Genomic DNA, 21,537 nt, shown 5'->3' with positions numbered 1-21,537 from the left:
GTGTCACTATCATAGAGGATTGGTGCTGAGCACCAGCTGAAGCTCAGATCCCCTGCTCACCTCTGAGGAGTGCAGGAACATGCCACCTTTCAGGAGAACACTCCCAGGATTACTCCTAGGATTTCCAAACCTGCTTACTACGCTCTTTGGAAACTGCAATTGCCCATTTTTATTGGAAATCTTCCACGATGCCGTGGTTTTTAGGATGTGGCTGCAGGTTGCCTGTATGTGCATGGGGAAGGGGAGGACCCTCTCTGGGTACAGGGCCCATTTCCAAAACCGTGCTCTCCTGGTCATGCTCAGCTCTCACTTTGCCAAAGAATTCTGTTTTCTTAAGAAAATAAATACAGCTTCCTGCTCTTCTCCTGTGCTCTAAATCCTCCTGGACTTCTCCTCAGAAGAACTGGGATTGCTCCTTTGACTTTCTTAGGGGAGCTTTGAGCACAGGGATCAAAGAGCCCAGCTAGGTCTCCCCTGAGTTAACACCCCTCAACATGCCCAGTGACTGTCACTCATTCCCTGTGTTCCTGTGTCTCTGGGAGTCATTTTGGGGGAGAAGACACTGGGCAGGGACCTGCTGGGGGGTGCTGGAGAATTGGAGATATGGGATGGGAATCCAGCAGGGAGGGTGCAGGACTGGGAGCAGTTGCTAAGGGCAGCTGATGTTTTAGGATCAGACTGAGAAGAAAACTGTCTGTGGGGAGGTGTAGGATAGTGGTGGGTGACACGTGGAGTCCTAATGATGCAGTGTGACCCCTTAGAGATTTGCCAGGATAATATAATTCCCTGGCACACAGAGAAACATGTGGAGCAGGGAAAGGACAGACACTGTCCCTTTCCCCATGGCACTCAGAGAGCCATACTGCATGGCTGGCCTTGCTCTCTAGCTAGATAAAGGCCATGGAAAATTAGCTGTCCCAAAAGATGGGTAACCACCAGGATTCCAGGTAGGGGAGAGTTACTGGGTGAAGTGCTGCAGGGGCTGTTACATGTGAGACAGGTCTGACTCCTGGAGTCCTGTGCCCTGGTCTCTGCTCCAGGCAGGCACTGCTGTGCCCTTCTGGTCTGACCCCATCTGACCCCTCTCATCCTCTCAGGGGCAGGAAAGCAGCAGAGGGGATGTGAGAAATGAGAGTGCTGCAGCAGCTCTGTGTGTGCAGTGTCATCACAGTGTCATACAGTCAGAGCAAGGCTTGGCTTGGAAGAGACCTTAAAATTCATCCTGCTCCCTCTCAGTGAGCATGTTTGGCCTTGGTGTGGTGGTAGAACCAAAGAGCCAAGTCTCTCCTGCGTGTTGCCTTTGTTAACCATCAGAGGACCTCAGGGATCCTCCCTTCCCAGTCCCCTGCACACACGGCTGCTGCTTTCCCTGCTTCCAGCTGCAGCCACCAGCAGGGGAGGGTGCAGACACAGCTGGTCCCAGGGCAGTGCCCTTACAGGTGCACACCTGAGCACAGGTGTGCTCACAGGGCAGGAGCACAGCCAGCTCCTCCCTGGTGCTGCCCTCTGGCTCAGCAGGGTTCAGCTTGCTGGGGGATGGCACACGTCCTCCCTGCTGCAGCTCTCCAGCCTCTGCTCCAGCAGCCAGCTCTGACAGGCTCTTGGGTCAGACCAAGCCTTTCATCCAGCCTCTGGGCCACCTCTTGAGTCATCCCAATTTTGGATTCCTATTGCTGGCTAGTCCAGCTTGAGTTTTACCAGCAGCTGTCCACAGAGAGTTCTGTACCCAGAGCAGAATGAGCCCAGAGTTCTGTTCTGTACCCAGAACAGAGTGAACTGACCCAGTAAATTCAGAATGTGGGGAGAAGGCAGAGCAGATGTGCACTCAGGCCCAGAGCTTGGCCAGACCAGCACTGACCAGCAGCCTCTTGTTCTCCCCTGTATTTCCCCGTGCTTGTTCCTCACCTCCAGTCCTCTTTCTGTTCTGCTAAACATCCCATAATGAGTGCTGCATATTCCCACACCACCTCCTTCAAGCTTCCTGCAGCCACTTGGCCCTTGCCTACAAGAGATGTGCTGACACAGCCCCTTAGAATCCCCATTTCTTCTGCAGACTGGTTGCCAGGTTTGGTCACGCTGCTCTAATGTGGTGATTCCTTTGTGTGATTGCTTTTGGTGACTCTCTGAGGATCCATCCGGGGGTGTCTGAGCCGTGTGTCTGTTCCCTGCACTCCCTCAGGGGCTGTGCACCTGTGTGGTTAGTTTGTCACCTTTCCTGCTCACCTGTCCTGTGCTCAGCAGCCATTGCCCAGGTCCCTCTCCTCCTTCCTCTTCCTGCGGGCACGTGTCAGCTGCTGCCCTGACATCCTTCTGGTTTGTGCCAGAGGTGTCCTTTGGGGACAGTGCTCTCAGCAGAGGTGACACTGGGCAGGTCCCAGGACAGCACAGGGCTGTGCTTCTCCCTCGCTGTCCTGAGCAGAGCAGTGCCCACAGCCATGGGTGGGACAGGACAGGTGGGTGCTGGGAGGGTCACAGAGGTCTGGACAAAGCCCTGCATGCCAGCTTAGTCCAGAAACTGCTCTGTGGGCAGGAGCTGAGGAGTTACAGTAATATTTTTAGGAATCAGGGGCAGTGGGGAGTTGGCCTACAAGGCCCAGCTGCTGTGAGTGTTACAGTCATGTTGTTATTTCATGAGCTGATCAAAGCCCATCTTGGCAGCTCCTTTTTTCATGTCCTCTTTGCTCATTTTGGAAAGCTTTTCCGGAACCTAATGACTAGAAACCTTTTAATTTTCAGCTTCAACTTTTTCCTGTCTAGTTCTGTTGTTCTGGCTGTGTTCTCTCAGCTCTCCTCAGGTTTCTGCCCCTTGTACATCCATGGAAAACAGTCATGTCCTTAGAGTTTCTAGGGAGGCAATTTTAAATCTTAATTTTGTAGGAAAGGCTGTCTGTTCTTTCAGATCTCTCTGTACCTGAGGTCACTTTTAATGCCTTGGAGGTGGCTACCTTGACCTTGCCCAACACGGGCAGCCAGTGTCACAGTGACCAGTGACACTGATGGTCACTGTCAGCCATCAAATCGTGCCCTCAGCGTCTCTGTCAGGGCTTTGGGTGACTGGTGAGGGCAGGTGGCTCAGTGAAGCAGCAGCAGGTGCTTCTGCACGTGCCTGTCCTGCTGGAAACCACTGGTTTTGCTTCTCCCACGTGGAGACATTTGGCTGTGGGAGGTGGAGCATCACCCCTGGCCTGCGTGGTCCCCTGGAGCACCGTGCCAGGTCTGCAGGGAACAGGGGAAAGGGGCAGGAGAGCTGAGTAGGAAGGGAACTGGGGTCAGTGGGAGCGCGCAGGTGCCTGTGTCCCTCTGCCAGGTCGGAGGGAGCTGGGGGACCACGAGGTGCCTTGGGGCACAGGCGTTTGTGGGTGCCAGCAGGACAGGGCTCCCCAGGCTCGGCCGAGCGCCGCGGGGCCGCTCTGACGCGCCGGGTTTGTTCTAGATCAATGGGGTAGACATGACAGAAGCCAGGCATGATCAGGCCGTAGCGCTGCTTACCGCGGCCTCCCCCACCATCGTGCTGCTGGTAGAGAGAGAGGGCGGCGAGCAGCCCGGCGAGGGAGGCTCGCCCCGCGGGCGCATGCACTCCCCCCCGCCGCCCCCCGGCCCTGGGGACAGCCCGCCCGAGGAGACGCCAGCGCCGCCCCGGAACCACCTCTGCAGAGGGATGGAGGATCAGTACCCTGTGGAGGTGAGCTCGGCTTCGGGGGGCACGGTGCAGTCCTGAAAGATCGGACCGCCTGCCGGGTTATTGGGGGGTGTCGTCATGGAAAGGCTTGGGCTTGGGGTGGAAGGGTAAAAGCCCATCCAGACCCACGCCCTGCCATGGGCAGGGACACCTTCCACTAGCCCAGCTTGCTTCAAGCCCTGTCCAAGCTGGCCTTGAAAACTTACAGGGATTAGGCAGCCACAGCTTCTCTGGGCAACCGGTACCAGGGCCTCCCCACCCTCACAGGGAAGGATTTGTCCCCAGTATCCCATCTAACCCTGCCCACTTTAAGGGGAGACATGTTCCCCCTTGTGTCACTCCAGGCCCCTGTCCAAAACCCGTCTCCAGCTCTCTTGGAGCCCCATTCTAGCTCTTCTCCAGGTTGTAGAGTCCCACATGGGGAACTCCCTTGTCCCATGAGTGTTCACCTTGTGCTTACCCATGCAAAACACCCCTGACTCGTGTTTGTCAGTGTTTGTGGTCTGTATGTGATATCCTTCATTGCCTTTGACTCTTCTTCTTGTTCCCTTAAGGAAATCCACCTGGTGAAAGCAGGTGGCCCCCTGGGCCTCAGCATCGTCGGAGGCAGTGACCACTCCAGCCATCCCTTTGGGATTCATGAGCCAGGTGTCTTCATCTCCAAGGTAGAGTCCCAGGAGGGCTGCTCTGGGTGTTCCTGAGCTGTTGGTTATTGGGATTAAGGTGAAGGATTTTGATGTGAGTCCGTATGGATTTGTGAAATGAGGGCATAGGAAAGGGATGTGTGAAGGGTTGATTGTACTGCAAGTGCTGCTGCTGGAGCCATCTGAGGGCATGTAAAAGCCTCACACCTTTATAATCCATGCTGAACCCTTTGGAGGGATCCCAGTCAGCTTTTGGAATTGCTGGGTTCACACTGGCTTTAGTGAGTCCTGGGAAGATGCTGGCATTACAGAAAGCCAGCCATTGGTGGGAAGGTGCTGGTGGGACAGTGTGTGGCTGCTGGGGCACCCAGAGCTACTCTGCTGTGCTCAGGCCAGTGTCCTTTGATCCCACGTTCCCATTCCAGTGGTGACATCAGCTCATGCTATGCAGGGGCAGCACACAGACTGGCCACTGGCTGCAGCCCATTCCTTCACAGTCCTGCACATCCACACTCATGGGAATAGGGATGCTGGAGAGGACATCCCTGCAGGGCCCCTTCTGCTTCCTGACTACTCTTGTCACTTGGAGATGCTGAACCTGACTCCTCTGACACCTGTGTCTGGGTTCACACCTTTTTGAGGGCTCTGTGGAATTCTAGGAGTGATGCCTGCCAGGCCTTCATGTGCCCATGTTTTTTCTTGCAGTGCAGCAGCAGGTCATTGAGGCAGGATTTGCTCTTCTCAAAGCCTAACTGACTCTTTCCCACCATCCCTGCTTCCCATGTGCTCACAGATTTCACCCTTTCCTTGCTGACTCCTTTGTTTCACCAGGAACGCAGGTTTGGTTATATGTTCAGCTCTCAGGAGCCCCTCTAGAGCACTGGGTGAGGACTGGAGCAGTACTGCTGCTGTCAGTCCTTGTTACAGTCACAGGCAAAATAATGGCAACACTGGCACAGGATTGGTTCAGATTAAATTGGGAACATGAGAATGACATATGGAATAGCACTTCAAAGCACATCCCCACCTCATTCTTTGCCAGTGTTCCCATATGTGTCACCTCTTGGGGAGTTTTGTCTGCAGAGAGAGGAGTCAGAACAGGCCTGCAGGGTGTAGGAGGATGCCTGGGGACACAATCACATCTCCAAGGAGAGAGGGACTGTTGTAGTTGAGACAGAGACAGAATCACACAGAATCACAGAATAATGAGGTTGGAAGCTCTAAGATCATTGAATCCAACCTATGCCCTCACACCTCAACTAGACCATAGCACCAAGTGCCATGTCCAGTATTTTTTTAAACATATCCAGAGATGCTGATTCCACCACCTGTATGGGAAGAGCATTCCAGTGTTTTATTATTCTTTCAGTGAAAAACTTTTCCCTAATGTCCAGCCTATGCCTTCCCTGACATAGCTGAGACCGTGTTCTCTGGTTCTGTCAGTGCTGCCCTGTGGAAGAGACCGACCCCCACCTGTCTACAACCTCCCTTCAGGAAGTTGTAGAGAGCAATGAGGTCACCTCCAAGCCTCCTCTTCTCCAGGCTAAATAACCACAGTTCCTTCAAAACAAAGCAACACGCTCCATTCTCAGAAGGCTTCAAACTGTTTTTATTACAGCATGCATGCTTTTTATACATTCTTACAAAGCTCATACATTTACACTTTACTCATAGATCACAAGAGACAAACAAAGTGGTCATTGAAATAGGCAGTTGCAGGTTTCTCTTATTTCTCCTTCTTTTCTTCTTGGTTTCTGTGTCAACAACCTTGGTAGGAAGTTCTTTCAGGGGTACCCATGGATCCTGTTACCAGCCTTCTCTGGCTCACAGAAGTCGCTGTAAAACCTCCTCCAGAGTGGACTTCCCTTCTCTGGTGGTGTTGGTGTCCCTGCAGGTCATCCCGCGGGGGCTGGCGTCGCGCAGCGGGCTCCGCGTGGGGGACAGGATCCTGGAGGTGAACGGCATCGACCTGCGCCACGCCACCCACCAGGAGGCTGTCAACGCCCTGCTCTCCAACGCCCAGGAGCTCACCATGCTGGTCCGCAGAGACCCCCCTCCACCCGGCATGCAGGTGGGCTCTGGGGCAGTCACAGCGGGGCTTCTGGGGCAGTTCTTACCAGGGGCAGTGTGGGGGTGCCAGGGTGCCCCTCGTCGGTTTCTCTGGGTCTGGCTTGAAGGCACTTGAGAGGGTAGTTCATGTTCAGACTCAAGTGTTTATTATTTCTTATCAGTAAAACAGTCTCATTACTGTGAGTTTGGCAGCTTTTCATTAGAAGGCACAAAATGGCCAACAGTCTCTTGCTACAAGGTCTTTGAAGACTAAACTATCCAATTAAGAACTGACACCTAGATTATTTCCCCTTTTAACCAATAACTGATCCCAAAGAGCCACAATGCGGACTTTTCTGCCCAATTACAAAAAGACACCCAAACCTATGAAGAAGGAGGAAGAAGAAGCATGAAGAAGAAATCCAGGGTGACACCCTGTGCCCGCCATCTTGCTTCCATCCACAACATACTAAAAATCCCAAAACCTAAATTTCTCACCAAGTGATACACCTACACTACTCTCTATAATCTATTTCACACTTTTGTGGATTCTAGTCTATCTTGAAGTCTAGGAAACTTTCTCCATGAATGAGGGTCAGCGCTCCCCTGGGGGTCAGAGCACCCCAGAGCAGACAGAGAAATATTGCTGGTGCCCTGGGTTTCCACAGGGGAGGTCTGGGACTAGGATACAGCAGACTCCTTGAATTTCCTTCTTCTGACACCTTGTGAAGGCTGACCTAGAGCAGAGGCTAGATGGAGCTAAAGAATAAAGTAAGGATTTGTTAGGAGACCTCAATAGATCCACCTTGGGCAGCACAACAGCCCAGACAGATGGGCTCCCAAGATGAACCCAAAATAGTTACAAAAATGGATGACTGGTCATGGGGTCTCACACTTCTGTAAGTTTTGGTCCATTAGCATATTGGAGCTAATTGCCCAATTAGAGCTTTAGCCCATGAAGTCCCATCTTTCTTGTTTTTCTCTCTTCAGGTCCACCCTTGTTTCTGCTCTTGGGCCTAAGAATTGGGTAATTTGTCCTTGGGTGCCCAGCTAGAGAAGGAATTGTTCTGTCTCCCTACTCTGTGAAGAGAGCTCACCATCCCATAATATGAAGCCCAGACCCACACACTAAAGCAGAATAGAATCTGAAAAATATAGAAGCTAAAACCTGAGGCACCACTGCTTTGGCAGAATCCAGTCACTTTTAAGTGTGTCTCCAGCTGGGGCGTGGTGAGGATCTCTTACCATGGCTGTGGTGACTCTCTCATCAGGGAACAGAAAAGGGCAGGTCCTCACCAACAGGAATAAACTGCCAAATGAGGGATGGGGCTAAGTCAGGCCCCTTTCAGGGCATTTAGAGCTGTGGTCACTCCAAGGAGTGTTTCCTCAGCTGAACTTGGCTCAGAAACAAGGAGACTTTTCTGTGTTTCCAGGAAATATGCATTGAAAAGGCTCCAGGAGAGAAGCTGGGCATCAGCATCCGGGGTGGAGCCAAGGGCCATGCTGGCAATCCGTTTGATCCCACTGATGAAGGCATCTTCATCTCCAAGGTACCAGAGCACCACCTCTGCAGGCACTGCCAGGGAGAAGGGTGAACCCTGGGGGAGCTGCTGGGATGTGCTCTCAGCTTTCACTGTGCATCAGTTCTGGAGATTCTCCCTCCAGCAAAGGAGACAAGTCCTGTCCTTGCATATTTCCCCCTCTACAGCAGCTTCACAGTTTCTTATTTTATTTCCTGCTTGCCTTTATTCTGCTTAGTGTTTCTTCTCTTGTGTTTTTTTCTATAATGCAAACCCACACATCTTTCCTTGCACCCACATTCCTGTTGGTCCCCCTGTGCCTGTCCCTTCCTGCCCACTTAGACATGCAAGCTCTTTCCTCCTTCCATGGAAAGCATCAGGAATTCCTAACCTTTTCTCCTATGCCAGGCACCATCTGTGTTACTTTTTTAAGTGGCTGCTTGTGTCACACAAAATTCTCACATCAGTTTTCCTCCATAAATTACACGTTTTCTTGTTCAACTTGTGCTTATGCTTATCAGTTTATGCTCCTCCCAACCCTTTCCAAAAAGTTTTTATTGCTTTTTCTTCGCTGGCAGCAGAGCACAGCAATAAGTGGTGTCATTTTGGTCTTGCTGCTGACAAAGAGGACTCTGGGTGTTCACTTTATTGTCACTGATTCCCTCTTCTAGCTGGTTTTTTTTTGGGGTAGAAACTGATGTGAGTTATCCTCATGGCTGAAGATGCTCCATAATTGGCAGTCAGCCCTATAATTGATAATTGGTTGCTGCTAAGGCAAGGGAACATTCAGCATTTGTTGTTATGTGGCTGTAACTGTTTTATCTGAGTTTTAAAGTTAAAAGAATAAATTCCCTCTTTCGGAGTGACAGTTGCATGTTCACTTGGAACATTTGTAACAGCAAGAAAAGAAAACCTGGGATTGTTCTAACTGACAGTTACTTTGAGTAGTTTGGTCTGGTTTTCTCTGCTGCAGCATTAAAGGATTTGGGGGTGGAAGGTTCACAGTTTAGCCATGGCACAGAGTTAGTTTACCCCATCTCTCCTCCCTGTTTTTCCCAACACTTGTTTTAGCCTGCAGAGAACCAAAATCCTGAACTTCCCTGCTCTCCCTTGAGCTATGTTACTCCCCTCAACCTTTCTTACCTGCCCTATCTGGAGGGGTTTTCCTGCCTCTGGTTTTCCCTGGATATTTGTGGTAACCAGGAGACAAAGTGGTGCTTTTCCTCTTCTTCCTCTTTGCATGTCTGATCCCTGCCTCCTTCCTCCTTAGTTTGTCTTCATTTGCATTTCCATTCTGTCTCTCTCCCACCACAAAATTATTTCTCTTTCCGTGAGATGTGTCATGACATGACAGCTTTTCTTTCTCACCCAGTTCTTTCCTTGAGACAACAGATTTCAAATTCACATTCTTTTATCTCACACAGAAGATTCTTCCACACCCTCCACCAGCCTGTACGGGTTCTTCCTGTTCTGCCCTCTCCATAGTACTTGGAGATTGTTCCCCTGCGGGCTGCTGTCCCCGTTCCCTGTGCGTGCTGTCCCCAGGCTCTCGTGTCTCCTCGGAGCTCCAGTGGCCCTTGGTGTGTTGCAGGTGAGCTCCTCGGGGGCTGCTGCCCGGGACGGCCGCCTGCAGGTGGGGATGCGGATCCTGGAGGTGAACCACCAGAGCCTGCTGGGCATGACACACACCGAGGCCGTGCAGGTGCTGCGCGCCGTGGGCGACGCGCTGCTCGTGCTGGTCTGCGACGGCTTCGACCCCAAGGCTGCTGCTGCCATCGAGGTGAGCCTGCAGGGCAGCCCCTTGGGGCCACCACAGTCCCCACGTGGATCCCAGCCAGGCTGGGAGCCAGCTGTGGCAGTGTGGGGTTTAGGTGGTGGAGGAATAGGGAGTTTCTGGAATGAATTCTGTGGCTTCCGCCAGGTGTGATGTGCTGTTTGCTCTGCAGATGTCCCCAGGAATCATTGCCAACCCTTTCGCTGCTGGCATTGGGCGCAAGAACAGCCTGGAGAGCATCTCCTCCATCGACCGAGATTTGAGCCCCGAGGAGCTGGAGATCCTGCAGAAGGTGGGGGTGTGCCTGAGCTGGGAGCACCTGGCAGAGTGGAAGCAGTCTCTGGAAGTCTCTCGTGTCTCCCTTGGTGCATGCAGCCTGCAGTGTGCTGTGCAGTGGGGCATGGCCTGGGGTCAGCAGGGCCCAGCACGTGGATCAGGAACATGCTAGGATGGGACTGTGACACCTTTGTGAGGTCCTAGATGCTGCAGGTGTGGAGAGAGCATGGGGTGAGGTGGCTCTAACTCTGCTCTCTCCTAGGAGATGGAAATGGTGAGAGAAGCCACTCAGTGGGAGAGAGAAGAAATGGAGAAAGTGGTGAGAGATTATTTGTGTAGCAGAATGTGTTTGTGGCAGTGGCTCTGCCGAGCCTGTGAGTCCCAAGGAAGGTGTCACAGGTTATCTCTGCTCCACTGTAGTGCCATAAGGAGCTCCAGATCTCTGCTCTGGTGTCAGTGCCATGGGGAGCTCCAGAGTTCTGCCCCATTGTCAGTACCATGGGGAGCTCCAGAGTTCTGCCCCATTGGCAGTGCCGTGGCAGTTCTGGATCTCTGCCCCATTGTCAGTGCCATGGGGAGCTTCAGATCTCTGCCTCATTGTCAGTGCTGTGGCAGTTCTGGATGTCTGCCCTGGTGTCAGTACCATGGGGAGCTCTGGATCTCTGCCCTGGTGTCATTGCTATGGCAGTTCTGGATCCCTGCAGTGCCATGGGGTGGAGCCCTGGGCATTCCCTCTCTGTAGTGCCCTGCTCTGTTGCCCTGGCTGCTCTTAGGCTTTGCTGCACCTCCCCGTGCACTTCTTTGGTGATGTTCCTGTGGCATTCACAAAGACCACCCTTGTTACTTGCTGATACCCCCTGGCCAAGCTGCAGCTTCCAGAAAAATGGCCAATGAGCTTGGAAGTCCCAAATTTAATCAAATTCCTCTAGCACCCTGTGACTGACAGAGGTTTTGTGAGCAAAGATGAGAATACGGCCCTCCAAGCTGCCCTGAGTGGAGAAGCGATGCTGTTGGTCAGTCACAGCTTTGTGCTCCTCAGTTCACATGGTCATTTCTCTGCTTTGCTGTGAGAGTTTTGTGTCTCTGCCCACTGGCTCAGCCTTGCACAGAAAGAGAATTTCACAGGGGAAGAATTTCACAGAAATGGATCAGCAGACTCAAGCCTCTTGAGGATGTAGAGTTTCCAGTCATCCCTCTTAAAACAGTAATTTATCCAGTCAGAGTCACTGGAAGAAGAGAGAAAATGGAATTCTTCAGTGTTGTCAGTGGGGAATCTGCTCTCCTGGCAGAGGTGTGTGTACATTTTTCAGGTGTTTGTCAGGTTTCAGGTTCAGATACACCTGAAGTTTCCCTGGGCTCTCTCTGCAGCTGCAGTTCCTGAGCTTGTTCACTTTTTCTGCCCCACAAGAGCAGGGTGAGGTTGGCAGTTCTGGAAGTGGACTGACCTTACAGAATGATCTTCAACCTGATCCAGTTGGAGACATCCCTCATTGCAGGGGTTGGACAGGATGGCCCTGGAAGGTCTCTTCCCACCCAAACCATCCTGACTAATTTGGATAGAGGGGCCTCACCCAGAGCAAAGGCAGTTCAGATCAGATTTAGGTTTTTCCTGTAAAATGTCTCATTCCTTGCCTGGGAAGGAACTCAGTGTGGTTGGATGTGGTTTCAGCAAACCTGATTTCATTGTGTTTCTGTCTGAGCAAAGGATGTTCCTTTTTAATGTGGGCAGTATATGTATTTGAATATGGATATATGGGTTCAAATACGTTCCAGGAGAGTTCAGGTACTGTGGATCAGTATCAGAATTTCTAACACCTGTGAATATAGCAAGTGTGGCCCCAAATAATGCTGCTGGGGCTGAGCAGGTGCCATTTGTCCAGGCTCAGATAGAGAAAGACTTAGCCAGAATTTATACTGAGATTACTTAAAAATACTTGGGTCAAAATAAACCCAGAGAAACCTTTATGATTGTTGAAGTAGCCTTGGCCATATCTCATTTTTTAAAAAGCTATTGTATTTTGGTGCCCCTTCCCCTGGTGTGCCAGGAGGAGGCAGCAATGGATTCTCCAGGCTCCCTGGACCTCCTGGGATCCTGAGGCCTCTGCGCAAGTACACGTTTTTCTGCTGGGCCTTTTAAACCTTGAATCTGGGATTATGTCTCTGAAACTGGTTTTGATGATTAAATTTGTCCCAGTGATGGAGCCAGCACTCCATGGTAGCCATTGGAATACTGAAGGAAATTCCTGTCCCAGTCCCAGATCCCTGGTAATTTCTGTTACCATTTTTGTGGTGTTTTTTTCAATGTTTCGTGTTCATTCTTGCACAAGAGTAATAGAGACCAAACATATCTCCAGCCCACAGCAAGCTGAACTGAATAACTGGGAGGAATTATGCATCTGCTCTATTCATAGAGAAGTAGTTTTCAAACCTGTTACTGCTGACACCTCTTGCCTCCAGTTCTCTGATAATCCAGTTTCTAGTAGAAGTGTCAGTAACTCTGAGTCTCTGTGGACTGATTCCTGGTGTTCTCTGCTGGTGGCTGCAGTTATTTTTCTAGTCTTAATCCAGCTGTTGTCAGAGATGGATTTGGAGTAGAATTTGGAGCAGAATCTGGAGCTATGGTCAGAGATGGATTTGGGGCAGAATTTGGAGCCACAAATTTGTGGGAATTTGGAGCCACAGCTCCATCTGGGCTGACTGGTGCTCCTGTCACTGCTCAGAATATGACCTCAGAGAAGAGTCACACACCACATTAGTGTCACCTGGAACCCTCACCCTACAGAGGACTCTTGGTCAAAACAAGCATAACCAGATTCAGAGTAAACTTTACCATGAACATCTCTCAATATCCTTTTGGGAGTCGTGATCCTCCAGAGCATTAGTGACTTCTCAGGCTGCTTTCCCTTGCTTGATGCTCACAGGGTGATGTGGGGTAGTGGGAATCTGTAGTGCATGGAATCTGTTAAAGAGCAGGGCCCAGGTGCTCAGCAGAATTTTCAGTTGATCCCTCTGAGCTGCCTTCCACCTCCCATCCTCCCAGGGTCAGGACTTCTGGACCATCTGGTTGCTGCTTGGGGAGAGCAGCTGGGAGGGTTCCAGAGAAGGATGCTGCTGTGCTGTCCCCAGGCTGGCTCTGCCCAGAGCTGCCAGGTGACAAGTCACAGAAATATCAGTGCCCAGAATCAGTCCTTGGGACACGTCCTGCCCTGTTCCCTTCCTCTTGCAGCCTGGAGCAGTCCCATGGCTGGGGCTTTTGGGATTAGTCACTGGTTACTCTCTAATGCCCAGAATCAGTCCTTAGGACAAGTCCTGCACTTTCCCTTCCTCTTGTAGCCTGGAGCAGTCCTGTGGCTGGGGCTTTTGGGATTAGTCACTGGTCACTTTCTAAAGCCCCTGCAGTGCTGAGTGACAGCTGGTGCTGAGCTGACCTTGTGCCAGGACCTTTCTGTCCCTTTGTGTGTATTTGCATCATTCTGTGTGTGGTGCTATAAGCCAGCAGGGCCTGTGCTCTGTGGATTTGTTTTTCCATTCCCTCCCAGCCTGCCCTGTCTGTGCTCCATCAAGGTGTCCCTTCCAGCAGTGAGCAAACTCCTCCTCTCTGTTGCTGTGGTTATGCTTGGGGGCATGGTAGCTCTCTCATTTTCCCCAGGATTGTCCCTGCTGAGGATCTCGGGGACACCTGCTCTCCCTCTCACCTATGGCACCCAGATGTTCTTGTTCTGTCCCTGTCCTTTCCTTGGGGACACCTCTCACCTGTGCCACCCAGATGTTCTTGTTCTGTCCCTGTCCTTTCCTCTGGCAGTAACAGTGCCCAGTTCCAGCTCCTCCTTCCCCAGTGCCAGTGTTGGTGCTGGGTTTCTGCTGCCCCTCTCCTGGTGCTGGCACTGCCCCAGTGTCCCCTCAGCAGTCGTGCCCAGCTCGTGTGACCTCTGTGCCTCTCTCTTGTCTCTCTGCTCTGTCTGTCCCACGGAAGGAGCGGATGCGTAGGGAGCGGGAGGCAGCCATGCAGCAGCTTGAGGAGGAAGCAGAGGTGAGCAGCACAGGGGGAGGGCTGGAGAGGCCCAGGAAAGGGTTACAGCTAGACTGGAAGGCTGGAGAAGTCCCCAAAAAGAGTTTGTTCCCCAGAGCTTGTGTTCTCCGCTCCCTCCCCTAAGAGGATGTGGCTTTGGGGATTAGAGATCAGAACTGAAGAAATGTGTAAGGGATTGAGGAAAACAGGGGCTGGGTTAGAAACCTTGGCTTCTCTTTGGGGTTAGAAAGGCAGTATATGGGAGACAAAATGGAACTAAGTTGTATAGTGTGGGTTAAGGTTGGAATAAGGAACTGCAGGGGAATTGCAGACTTGCATTCTTACACGTGTCCAGGTCCAGTCATTCCAGGTGCTGTTGGAGCAAACAGGTGGGTATGGCACATTCTCTGCTCCATCAGGAGGTGGGCATGGGGCAGGAGGAGTGCAGGGATCTTAGCAGCAGGGGGTGCACAGTGACAGGTTCTCTGTGGGGTTTCTCAAGCCTGGCTCCTGCCACGAGTTCACGTGGTTGTGTTTTGAACAATTCCAGCTCTTTTTCCAGGCAGTGGGAACTCTGATGAGTTTGGAGATAAGACCTGGGTTATTACTGGGGTGGTTCCCTTTTCATTGCTCTTTCTCATTGATTTAGTTGACTTTGGGCTTGACCTGTTCCTGGTTTTTTACCTCTCCAGAACATCCCCAGTGAACCCCTGCGCCTGGACTACCGGACCCTGGCAGCGCTGCCCAGCAGTGGCCTGCAGAGAGGCAACCGTGCTGTGAGTGGGGGTCCTGGGGGGCTGTGGAGGGGTGATTCCCAGCAGGGGAGGCACTGAGGGGCTCTGGAGGTCCCTGCAGGGAAGGCCATGGTCCTCCCATCACTGCCCTCCACCTGTGCCATGCTGTGGGAGGTGACAAAGGAAAGCTGGGCAGCAGAGCTGTGGGGCTCAGGCACAGAACCAGGAGCTGCAAAAGAAAGATGGGAATAAGAAAATGAGGAGAGCAAGAGCCAAGCAGCTTTGCCTTTTGGGAAGGGAAGTGGCAAAGTTGGAGAAGTTGCAAAAAGCAGAGTTGGGAACAAGGCAGAAAGAACAGCCTGGTGGGAGAGAAGGGGATGTGAGTGGGGGAGTGCAGGGATCTGTTGTGGAAGGAAGAGGCTCCAGAGAGCTGCCAAGGAGGGAGAGAAAGATCCTTCCCAACACAGTGATGGCAGTGTTGAGTGCACAGCTCAGTTGTGAATCCATTGTGGGATGGTGTTCAGGAAGGGGGAGGGATGAGGGTGCTGAAACTGAAAGTATTAAAAATAGAAGAAGTTTAAGGCCAGGTTGGACAGTGCTTGGAGCCATCTGTTCAGTGGAAGTGTCTACCCCTGGTGTTCTAGTGGAAATGTCCCTGACCATGGCAGGGGGTGGGACTGGCTGGTCTCAGGGTCCCTTCCAGCCCAGGCTGCCCTGAGGTTCTGTTAAAGCCAAGCTTCCCCCAGGCCTGCAGAAGGGAAGTGGCTGTGGTTGTGTGTTGTGACTGAGCCCTGTGGCTCGTGTATCCTGTTGTGTACCATGACTCCTGCCCTGGACATTCCTGTCCTGTGCCCTGCCTGGCAGTCCCTCACTTGTAGTGGCCAAGAGGAATTCCAGATTTCACAGACTTCACAGATTACAGGCTTACCTCTTCTGTGTTGTTTGAAATCTCGCCTCTCCATCTTTTCTTTCTTTTACCTTTCCTACATCACACCCATTCTTGATTTCTGCCTGCTCCTTCACACATCCTCAGTCTTCCTCCTTTCCCCTACTGCAGCAAGATCTCCCTTTGCTGTCATCATCCCATTCTGCATTCCCATTCCAGGGTTTCAGGATCATCTTTTACCCTTCCTGTCTCCATCTCATTCCATGCAGACAGGTCTGCTCTCCTGTTCTCTTTCCTCTGTTACTCCAGTGGCAGCTCTGCTTTGGCTCCAGCTCTGCCTCCTTTTCTTCCCACCCTTCCCAGCTTTGGGTTTTTCCCTCTTGCTGTTCACACAAGAAAGCAGTATCAGGAAAAGGTTTATTTTTAGCACCTCTGAGTGTAACTCAGGAGCTGGAAGAGGGGAGAGTCGGCCCCAGGCAGCAGCTGGGGCAGGACAGCTCGGTGTGGTGCAGAGCAGCTCTGGGGCTGTGCCTGGCAGGGGTGTCAGCCTGGGAACGCCAGGCACGGGAATGTGGGGCCGTGGGTGCTTCTATAAATGTCCCATTGCAGGGAGGGCCCCAAGGGTGCCTGTGCTGGTCCAGCTGTCACCAGCCCTGTCTTTGCTCTGGCTGGAAAAGTACGTCTGCCTGGATCCTGGGGAAGGGAGGGTCTGGTGGTCCTTCAGGAGCTGCCCTGGCCTGCTAGGTGGCCACTGGAAGACCCAGCCAGGGTCAGTGCAGCCAGTGGAGGAGCAGGCGGGTCAGTGGCAGATTGTCTGTCTCTGGACAGCCTCCTCCAGGTGCTGCTGCCCTCTTCCCATTGTGGTTTCCTCCTTGCTGTCTCCAGGCCAGTTCTCCCCACGGGTGTTCTCCTCTGAACAGTGACTGGGTATCTTTGAGTGCTGCATAGCTCCCTGTGAGGGAGCTGCAGGGAACTGTTCCTGTCCTCCCTGTGCCACACGAGGTTCTGTAGGGAGCTGCTCTTGCTGTGGAGCAGGAGGAGGTGCAGGTCCATCTCTCCACTGTGGAACAGGAGGTGTAGATCTTTCACTGACCACTGCAGCTATGGGTGGAGCTGGTCAGGAGGATTCCCCCAGAGCAGCCACCAGAGAAGGGAGCAGTGGTTGTCTGTCCTGGATCCATCTGTGTTGCTGCATCTGGGGCCCTTGTGAGCAGGATTTAACAAAGGCTGACGAGATGCCCATTCTCTTTGTCCACTGTTATAAGCCAAACTGAAAATTCCCATTGGAAGCAGCATGGGAATGCTTGCTTGGATGATGCTATTTGGCCATGCAGTGCACTGCAGCCTCTGGAGAGAAGCTGTGGCTGCCCCTGGATCTCTGGAAGTGTCTAAGGCCAGGTTGGATGGGATTTGGAGCAGCCTGGTTCAGTGGAAGGTGTCCCTGGAGGATGGAGCAATATGAGCTTTCAGGTTCCTTCCCACCCAAACCATCCTGGGATTCTGTTACTCTCTAACATTTCCCTTACAGAAGTCAAAGAGGTGCTACAGTCTCTGTCTTCTGCATTGAACAGGAATGAGAGCCAGACCCCTGAGGGACTGATCACAGCAAAACCATCAAAGTCTAGTTTTGCTTTCTGGGCTATGAGAGATGGAGAAGACTTGGCATGTCTCAGTATCAGGTCACCATGATTAGTTAATTAGCAGCCTGTACTTTCTCTTCTGAATCTATTTCTCTTCAGTTTCTTGCCACTGATTCCTTTTTTTCACTTGTTCACAGATTTAAGATTGGATTTCTTTCAGTGCCAGGGAGGATGCAGGGTAGCACGTGTCTGCTCTGTCTGCAAGCTGGGAAAGCTCGCTGCATTGACCAAATTCTTGCTTACCCAAAATAGAAATTGTGGCTTGTCTGACAGGAATAGCCCTGGTGAGGCCGGGGAGTGAGGAATCCCCCACCAGAACGTGCTGCAGCAGGAGCTGGAGCTTACAGGGGGACACAGACCCAGCCCAGGTCCAGCTGGGCCCAAGAACAAAACAGGGACTGAGGCTGCCCACTGACCATCAGGCATGATGGCACCTGGGAGAAAAGGGGCTAAAAGTAGGGCTTTACACTGAAAAATCACACACAGCAGAATGTCCCAGGGTAGCACAGGCTTCACTGGTGAGGAAACACGATATGAGCCAGGGCTCTGCCAACCACAGAGGTTGGGTTGGGGGTTAGGGGAGGGCCTCTCAAATTCCTGAGCCTCCCAGCTGCCATTGTTGTCACCAGCCCACCCCTGAGAGCTATTTTGGTGACCACTGCCATGACACAGGAGCTGAAGAATTTGCTCTGAGCAGGAGAGGTCTTTCTGCTCTCTGGAGGCACTTGGATGGAAGCTTTGGTCTTTGCTCTCTGGCTGTCCCTGCTCCCCTGAGGAAGGCTCTGGCTGGGGTAACAAACTCTCTTCTGTGGCATTAATGGGAAGGGTCAGGGCTTCACTGGGGCTGTCTGCACTGAGCCTGACAGAGCTGGGCTGCCTCAGTCCTGCCATCAGCAGGAGCCACCCAAAGGGTCTGTGCTCACTGAGCTCTGGTGTTTGGGGTGTGCTGTGAGCAGCGGGGCCCTTAAAGCATGTTCACCTGTGCAGGTGTGGTGGGAGTGCTCGGGGGTGTGCTGTGACTCTGTGGCACTGTTGGGGTGACAGCAGAGGCTGGGCCATGAGTGGTAGGCTCAGTGAAATGGGGATTGAACTGGAGGATCTCCAGAGGTGCCTTCCAACCCCAGCAGTTCTGAGATTCTGTGTGCTGAGGTGGGGGGGGGAGCGTGTGCCTGTACAGGTGTTGGAGGAGGGTTTGGCTGGGCAGCAGCTGCAGGCAGGTGTGTGAGTGGGAGGAGTGCAGCCTGTCAGCTCCCTGGGCTGTGTGTGCACAGCAGGCTCCTCTCCCAGGAGTGGCACCGAGGGTCACAGATTGGTGGCAGAGCAGGAGAGAGGGTCGGGATGCTGTGCGGGCCTTAGCACTGGAATTCTCTCCCCTGTCCTTCAGCAGCTGCTCTGTATTTTCTCCCTCCTCTTCTTTACTCTGTTCTGCTTATTTCTCTCTGATCCTTCTGTTTCCTCTCAGCCTGCTGAGTGCTCTAAGCCCAGCTGCAGCATGGAGGGTGACACTGCCGTGCTGTCCCCGCGGGCGTGGCACGGCCGGGACGCGTCCCCGGAGCCAGCAGCGGGCACAGCCGGGCCCCCTCAGCTCCCCGTGCCTCCCCAGCAGCACACGAGCAGGCCACAGCAGCCCCAGGGAGACCAGCAGGACCCCGAGGGGTGTCCCTTGTCCCAGGAGCAGCTGCCAGAGACGCCAGAGTGTTTGATCGACTCGCAGCCCATCCCCTTCAGTGAGAACCCCTTTGTGGTGGCCAACCGCAGGGGCAAGGCCACGGGCACGGCTGGCCTGGGGGGGCCTCCCCTGGGCTATGGCAGGGAGGGCGTGCTGAAGACCAGCCTGTACTCCAAGGCAAGCAGCGTGTGGTGTGTGGCATGCACTGACACAGCCCGGGCCACTGCACCCTACTAAACCCTGGCACCGGGCAGCACGGCGCCCGAGGGCCGGTCCCCGCCCCGTGTGCCCCCACCCTGTGCCATGTGCAGGCCAGCAGTCCCCAGGGTCACTGTGTCATCCTCTGGCCACTAACACACCCTGGTGCTGGGGATGTGGGGACAGGATGGCATCTGTGACCCCCCTGCTGTCCCTCGGGGTCTGGCTGGGAGCAGGGGCGTCCCTGCCCGCCCAGCTGGTGGTGAGCAGCTGGCAGCACTGTTAGGGATCAGTGCTGGTGCCACACTTCTGTCCCTGGCCCTGAGCACAGCCCTTCTCTGGATGGTGGAAACATCTGGAAAACACAGTAGATCCACAGCCCAGGAGCTGCTCCTCCCAAGTGACACCATTCAGTAGATCAAGACTTGGGAATTCCAAGGGAGAACTTTGCTTTCTGTTCTGGGAAATCTGTATTTGACATTCCTGCTGTTGCACAGGGAGCCCGTGGTGGAGCAGGGACTAGACTCAAAGGTATCACCCTCTAGATGAACACCACATTGCTCTCCCCTTATTCCTTTTAAAGCCTTTTGGGAGGTCTGAAAATCAAAGCAGCCCCACATAAACAGCAAATCAGCCAACCAGTCAACAAACCCAGTCCTCAGCTGTAGTGATCTTGGAGGTGCTTTAGTTCCTTGCTAGGAATTTCTCAGGTGTGTAGCCAGGTGAGTTTAGAGCAAGGTATCTAGAATCTGTGCTCCAGTGTAAACCTCAGGTCACTTCAGCCTTGGTGTGCCAAAATACTGACTTGATTTAACTGGCTGTGGTATTAGTGACTGGGAGCTGTAGGTTTGCCTAAATAGTTCCCTAAATCCCAAATGACCTGCCTCTACCTTAAGGCATTAGAAATCCTTGTGAAAGGTGCTGCTGATGCTGCAGTCAGGGTGCAGGTGGTTCCTGGGATGCTGCTCTCTAGGACACTGCTGTCTGCAGTGCAGGTGTTCCTGGACACTGCTCTCTGGGACACTGCTCTCTTCTCAGTGCAGGATTCCAGTTCCTGGAATGCTGCTCTCTACAGTGCAGGTGTTCCTGGAATGGTGCTCTCTGCAGTGCAGGTGTTCCTGGACACTGCTCTCTGCAGTGCAGATGTTCCTGGACACTGCTCTCTTTTCAGTGCAGGTGTTCCTGGAATGCTGCTCTCTGCAGTGCAGGTGTTCCTGGACACTGCTCTCTTTTCAGCTGCTGGGGGAGGTTGCTGGCAGCTGAGCCTTGGTGCCAGAGGTTGCTCTGGGAGCCAGGAGAGCCCTGTCTCCCTGCAGCCAGGAATGGCTTCCTTTGCTCAGTGTCTGTGCACAGGAGGTTTGCCTGGAGCGTGACCCTGCCTGTGAGGGCTGTGGGAGTCAGGGAGGAGGATTCCCGGGATGTGCAGAGGCTGTAACCTGATCCAGCTGGCCTTGCAGGGTGCTGGGATGTGATCCTGGTGTTTAACTTCATTCCCTCGCTGTTCCTGGCGCTTTTTGGCGTGTGCCAGCTGCTGCTGGGCCCTGCTAGCCTTGCTCCCTGGATGTGCAGGGTGTCCCATGTCCCTGGGCTGCCCAGACCCCCTCCTGCTGTGGAGTAACACTCGAGCTTTGTCCTGAGCTTTGTCTTCTCTCTTTCAGGCTCCTGTGGGCGAGTCTGGGACAGGAAATTCCAGGCGTGAATCCCCCTATTCTCCCAGTAATCCACAGGTGAGACTGCCCTCAGGCCAGGTGATGTGGGAAGGGCAGGGAGGCGCTTCCAGGGTTAAAGGACAGAAGTAGCTGAGGGCAATTCCCATCTTGGAGTGAGCCTGTCAGGGTGGAGGGGATCCATCACAGCAGGCAAGCAGAGAGCAAGAGAACAACTCCCTCCTTCAGAGTGTCCCGGAGAGCCAGAAGGGTAATTAGCTGGTCAGAAATGAGCTCTGAGGGGTAGCTTAATTGCAGGGTGATGAGGAGGGGCTACAACTTGTAGTTGTGAGTTTTTTGGGAATGGTCTTTCTGGACCAGTGCCTTGCACAGAGATTCTTTAATTCTGGCAGCTGGTGTGTGGTAAGAAATGGAGGAGTCAGGATTTATGTCTGTAAAGCAGGGCTGCCCAGGCCTGCAGAGGATGCCTGGTTCTCTGTGTGAGCCTGGAGAGCTGCTGGGCAGGAGGTGGAAGGTCCTGCTGCAGCCAGCTCTGGGTGACCCTGCCCTTAGGGAGTGATTTGCTGCAGCTCCTTGCTAGAGGCTTTCCCTCTGCAGTGGGAAGTATCTTTGTAACTTCTGATGTTTTTTTTCTTTATAAACATTACCTCTTGTTCCTTGACATTTGTATTCCTTTTTTATCTCAGAAGTTTTCAATGTCTGAGTCTTTGATCCCCCTGTCCATCCCACGGCAGGAGGTGTCACAGCTCAGTTGAGCCTTTTGAAGTTAAATGAACTTAAACAGATTTTTCA

General features: G+C 53.0%; 1 protein-coding gene across 15 annotated transcripts in view; it reads left to right on the top strand.

The window, feature by feature from the left end:
• SCRIB (scribble planar cell polarity protein) overlaps positions 1–21,537 on the top strand; it is a 110,598-nt gene that overhangs the window by 62,704 nt on the left and 26,357 nt on the right. For 9 of the 15 annotated variants that reach the window (XM_064407148.1, XM_064407147.1, XM_064407154.1 and 6 more), the window contains 10 exons: positions 3,434–3,682; positions 4,234–4,344; positions 6,218–6,394; positions 7,806–7,922; positions 9,484–9,672; positions 9,839–9,958; positions 10,205–10,261; positions 13,916–13,972; positions 14,644–14,727; positions 20,737–20,805. In XM_064407148.1, coding sequence (XP_064263218.1) covers positions 3,434–3,682; positions 4,234–4,344; positions 6,218–6,394; positions 7,806–7,922; positions 9,484–9,672; positions 9,839–9,958; positions 10,205–10,261; positions 13,916–13,972; positions 14,644–14,727; positions 20,737–20,805 — 1,230 coding nt within the window. Of the gene's footprint in view, positions 1–3,433; positions 3,683–4,233; positions 4,345–6,217; positions 6,395–7,805; positions 7,923–9,483; positions 9,673–9,838; positions 9,959–10,204; positions 10,262–13,915; positions 13,973–14,643; positions 14,728–18,673; positions 19,058–20,736; positions 20,806–21,537 lie in introns of all 15 variants that reach the window. The other 6 variants (XM_064407157.1, XM_064407151.1, XM_064407158.1 and 3 more) reach the window with 5 other exon arrangements.

The sequence above is a fragment of the Passer domesticus genome, unplaced genomic scaffold, assembly GCF_036417665.1.
Source record: "Passer domesticus isolate bPasDom1 unplaced genomic scaffold, bPasDom1.hap1 HAP1_SCAFFOLD_81, whole genome shotgun sequence".
NCBI classification, from domain to species: Eukaryota; Metazoa; Chordata; class Aves; order Passeriformes; family Passeridae; genus Passer; species Passer domesticus.
Note: the sequence above shows the minus strand (reverse complement) of the source record. Positions and strands in the feature narration are given on the sequence as shown.